The sequence below is a fragment of the Triticum urartu genome, chromosome 3A (assembly GCF_056163025.1).
Source record: "Triticum urartu cultivar PI428250 chromosome 3A, HENAU_Tu73, whole genome shotgun sequence".
NCBI classification, from domain to species: Eukaryota; Viridiplantae; Streptophyta; class Magnoliopsida; order Poales; family Poaceae; genus Triticum; species Triticum urartu.
In genome coordinates this window covers 219987472-219992571 of record NC_141875.1, presented here as the reverse complement: position 1 = coordinate 219992571, position 5100 = coordinate 219987472, and the positions used below count along the sequence as shown (strand labels likewise).

The 5100-nt window shown below is 43.8% G+C and overlaps 1 protein-coding gene across 1 annotated transcript; it reads right to left on the bottom strand.

Moving 5' to 3' along the window:
• Positions 1–3410: 3410 nt before the first annotated feature.
• On the bottom strand, positions 3411–4827 carry LOC147979275 (uncharacterized). Its single transcript, XM_087515124.1, has 5 exons — positions 4639–4827; positions 4427–4579; positions 4169–4366; positions 3967–4033; positions 3411–3904 (listed from the first exon to the last, which is right to left on the bottom strand). Exons 1-5 carry the CDS (start codon positions 4825–4827, stop codon positions 3411–3413), a joined length of 1101 nt encoding a protein of 366 aa, XP_087371250.1.
• Between the last annotated feature and the right edge of the window lie 273 nt (positions 4828–5100).

Below are 5100 nucleotides of genomic sequence, written 5' to 3'. Positions count from 1 at the left end.
CGGAGGAAAAGCCAGATAACACTTATTGGACTATTCATTTTGATGTGTCCAGGCAATTGGAGGGCTCGGGGGCTGGAGTCGTATTAACTTCCCCACGAGGTGATAAGTTTTGTTATGTTCTCTGTTTAATGTTCCCTTGCACTAACAATGTAGCTGAATATGAGGCCTTGCTCCATGGTCTTCGGATGGCTAAGGAGATGAATTTAAGCCGGGTTAAGTGCTTTGGTGATTCAGACCTGGTAGCTCAACAAGTGTATGGCACTTGGGATTCCAAGGATCCACTCATGGCAGCATATCGTCGGGAAGTAGATATTGTTGCAGGTCGTTTCAAGGGCTATCAAGTAGACCATGTGGACCGACGAAAGAATGAAGTGGCGGACGCTTTAAGCCGTTTGGGTTCCCAACGTAAACCGGTTCCACCCATGTTTTTTTGGATGTTTTGCATAACCCGTCGGTCAAGTTACCTACGGAGGAGGATTTGGCTATTCTTGACCCGGAGGCTCAGTTAGTCGCACAAAGACTCACGTAAATCAGAGGAGGAGACCCAACGGCCGTGGAATATAGCTCATCTTAGGCCTTACTATACTTGAGCCACAGGCTCTTCTTATGTACATAGTTATGACAATGTATATATTATGATCAATATAATAAACCAGAGCCTCAGCTAAAGCAGGGTCTCTGTTGTTTTTCTTACATCATGTGTGGTTACATGGGGGCTTCTGTTTATAAAGCGGAGTTCTATTTACCCATTAATCCGGCTTATAAAGCCATATATATATAAAGTCACTTGGGGGCTTGGTCGTACTCGAACCACAGCTACACCTCTTGATCGGCATAAGGCCACTAGGGAAATCACTTGGGGGCTTAGTTGTATTTGAACCATAGCTACACCTCTTGATCGGCTTAAGGCCAAAAGGAAATCACGTGGGGGCAAAGAGAGTGTTGCAAAAGCACAACTCAAACATAGGCACCCACTGAGCACAACTCAAAATATTGCTCGGGGGCTCTTTGCTTCTCAAAGAACAAAGAAGTCTACACCCTTGTTATAGGCTATCAAGCCAGGCTCAAAAGCTAGGTGTATTTCACCTAAAACCCCGGGTTATCCTGCCTTTTTAAGTAAGCCACTCCGTCCAGGTAATCCTGGTATGACCCGCCGAACATTTGACAAGTCAATCTCATAGACCCTGAACTTGTTAGAGTTAAAACGATGATTGGTTAATGTGAGGTCCTTCTTAAAAGGCTTCGAAAAATGGTTTAACTCAGTGGCCTGGCAGCCCATGAAAAGCCTCGATTTTGGGCCTGGCAGCCCATGAAAAGCCTTGCATATTCTTTTTATGTTTTTATCTGCCAAGGTTTTTCTCCTTTGGTGAGATTCATAATATCTTATGATAAACCGGTGTTTATTGACCCGGGTTGGCTTTCAACGATAAGTTGCAAGTACATGATCAGTTATAATCCGGCGTTCATTGACCCGGTCTGGTTTCGACTACAAGTCACCAACATTATATATTGATAAACCGGTGTATGTGATAACCCAGTACGGTTTTATCATAAACAGGCAAAACATGGAAAGAGTTACCAATACTCAAGATTGAGGTTATCACTCTTACTATACAAAAAGTTGGTCAACCAACAGTGTGATTCAATGTCACAGGTATCATCTCTTTCATCTTTGATTATTTTCAATGTACAGCCTTGGTTATAAACCCCGGCTATATATTTGGGCATCATGACGCGTCCTGCGGTAAACCGCCAGGACACTTTCAACTTCTTGTATGCAGGAACAGTTTGCATAACACCGCTACAGATTATGAACATAATATATCCTAAAGCATGATGGATTAACAGTATCGAGCAACATAAATATGCGCGATGGCATAGCAGACCAAGTATTTTGAACTAGCCTATTACAAGGCGCTTTAATGCCCAAAAAGAATAATTGTTTTCAGCAAGTGTGGCAGTATGCAGAAGGCTAAACCGGCCTCCGGATCATGACTCATCACCAGGCTGACTTGAAGGTTGTGGATCGTCTTGCGCTGGTGCATCCTCCTCCTCTCTACCCAGTGGCTGGAAGTCAATGGTTGCCCAATCGATTCCAGTTAAGGCTTGGAACACAGCTTCATCGCTTCTAAGGTTGGAGGGGTCAACATTAGGGGCATAGGTGTGCTTACGGATTGGCGGAATAAGATCTTCTACATCATGTGTTGGCGCAGGAAGTCTTTTATGATCAGAATCATAAACCGTCTGATAGTGAGAGAGATCTGTTTCTTCAGCCAATTTGCTTGCTAAGGGGCGCATTTCCTTTGTCAAACTTCGAAGGGCATCGTTGTTAAACTCTGAACCATCCTCCTTTATGCCAGGATAGCCGCTTCCTATATCCGACGAGTCAAGATCTGGTATCCATGCCTTAGCCTGGATTAGCACAGTCAGCGCACCTGACCTTGAAGCTGATCTTTTTAACTCGTCCAACCGGGCAGGCAGCATTGACAGCTTCTCAAGGGTTTCCTTTATCAAATTTGGAGGTGGTTTGTTATGAGCAGCAGTGCAAATGGCCCGTTAGGCTCCGGAATATAACTGCTCTATAAGAGTATAGGCAGCCTTCAGCTTCATCCGCATGTCAAAGCCCAGATGGGTAATGTGAGTTCCAGTGTCATTGCGAGCATTAGTAAACCGGTAACTGATGGGATAATGTATGTTGAAAACTTCAGGTGAGGATACTTACCAAACACAGCAGCGGTCATGGCATTTATCTACCGATTTAAACCAGTCAGTTCTTCGGCCACCGGTTTAAGGGCTGCTTCTGCGTCTTCAGCTCTCTTTTGCAATGCGGTTTTCTCTATGCCCCAATCCGCCCGTTCCTTCTTAAAAGTTTCCTTCAGCTTCTCCATGGCTGCTAAGGCACTGGTCCGTTCCTCTTTGGTTTTGGAGGTTTCTGCTTGCTGGGATTTGATATTTTCTTGAAGATCAGCAGTTTGGGCTTCCTTTTTGCTCAGCTCAGCCTATAAGAGAAAGACATATTATGAGGTGGCAGTGAATATTTGAAGTACCAAGCACATAACAAGTTATACACTTGGCACTTTGGGGATAATGCCTATTTGCTTGATTATCAAAAAAAATTTACAAGTCCCAAGCACAATACAAGTATTATTCTTGGCACTTGGGGGCTAATGTACATTTTCTCAAAGTAACATAGGTAAAAGTTAAAGATTACAATTCTAAAGTACCGCTTCATCTTAAATAGATCAATCAACCCTTGGAGGGTAAGCATGCACAGTTGAGATATTACAAAGTCCAGGTTTAGATTGACATCATAAATCGACCCTTGGGGGCTACTGGAGTTGGTATTTGAAATTGGACATAAGAGAGAAACAGTTATGTACTTACCTCATATCGCTCCTTCATCAGATTCACTAAACCGCTTCGTAGTCGTAGTTTGTGTACAGACGGTTTAAAAAACCAGAATGAAGTTCTTGGGCGTTGAGGTGGGCGTAGCTTGACAAGTCTATGCTCCACTTGCCTTTTCCCATAGCAGAAAGCTCTTCTTTGGCACTATGCTTTGATAACGCAATAGGATTGCCAGGGGTGGTGTGGCCAACGCCAGTAATCATTATGTCATTTTCCTTGTCATCAACAGCTTTTACTGGAATTGACGATTTATCAGTAGCCTTAGCTGGACTTGACGGTTTATCATCAGTTCGGACCGGGCTGGTTGATTTATCAGCATGGTCTGTTGTGTCAATGTCTACTTGTTCAACAAAAAAGTCATGATCTTGAGGTGGCGGATCATCAAGCACGACGTCAGCATTTGTTCCTTCCGGTTCTGGATTTCTCTCCGGTTCAATAACCACATTGTCATCAGACGGTTTATTTACCCGAGCTTTCTTGCTGGGTCTAGCCTTGGCTCATGAAAGGTTAGTATAGCACGCAATTATAAAGCGTCAAAAGATTAAGTTTAAAGTGTTTACCCAGGAACAGTCTTAAGAGGAGGGAGTTGTGTGGCCATTGACTTGCCAGATGATGAATGAGGCATTCCCTGATAATTTGAATTGGACAGATTAAGAGGTTGTCAAAAATAACCTTCCTTGGGATAAGAAGTATCGGAAGTGTGTGAGACCTCAGATTGACATTTCCGAATCGGAGTGTTCGGTAAACCGGCTAAAGTGACTACTTGGCCGTTGTGCCGGGTTGTGCGGCAAGCTTCGTGTTGCTGCTTCTTCAAAAGAAAGTGTGGGTCCAAGTGAGCTAGGGGGTGAGAAAATCTTACTTTCCGGATTGCTTGACGGACTTTTTGTGTTGGCAGAGGGTCTGAACCGGAGGAAAGGATAATTACCTCTGCGTCATCGGCTTGGCTGCCTTCAGCGTCATCCTCATAATAATCATTGTCAATGAGGTGTATGAAAAACGAACCAAGAGATTCAAGTTCTACCTCTGAGTCCGGATTATCAAGGTCCTCATCGAGGTTCAACCCGGTGGATTCAGTTGCCTTCTTCTTGGCAGGTTTCTTAACAACCTTTGTCTTGGGTCGAGGGGTCTTGGCCGGTTTATCTTGAGGTTTCTTCTTCCAAAATGAATCGTCACCCTGTTAAAAGATTGACAGAGGTTATAAAAAATGGTTACACAGTTAAGAATATCAAGTACAAGCAGGAGTGAGGCAATTCTTATAGCTGGCGGTTTATTCAAAGTATAGAAGGGACTTAACCCGGTCTTGCTGCAGACAGCCTCCAATTCATTCAGTATTTTCTTAACAGACTCAGTAACTTCAGCCTCTGTTAGCTGAATATCAATATGTCGTTGAGGATCTTTTGAGTCCCCTGTGTACTCACACATTAAACCAAGGCGATGGCTTAACGGTAAAATACTCCAAGATATCCAGCAACGAACAAAGTCAACTTCTGTCAAACCATTAGCCATAAAAGCTCTGAGCTTGGCGAGTTGTGGTGCATATGTGGCCCCTTCCTTGGCAGTCAGCCATTGTGGAAATGGATGTGTGTTGGTAAGCCGGTGAGCACGATAACCCGGCAGAGGTTTCTCATCATCAGGGAAGTATCCTTACAGTAGAACCAAGTCTGATTCCAATCCTTAGGATGACTATGAAGTTTG

Excerpts from the sequence above, each read along its gene's own strand:
- LOC147979275 (XM_087515124.1), bottom strand. The coding sequence starts at position 4,827 with ATGTGTGAGTACACAGGGGACTCAAAAGATCCTCAACGACATATTGAT. Across the intron at positions 4,367-4,426 it reads TTGATAATCCGGACTCAGAG|GATGACGCTGAAGGCAGCCA; the intron begins GTAGAACTTGAA and ends GATTATTATGAG. Across the intron at positions 4,034-4,168 it reads CAACCCGGCACAACGGCCAA|GGAATGCCTCATTCATCATC; the intron begins GTAGTCACTTTA and ends TCAAATTATCAG.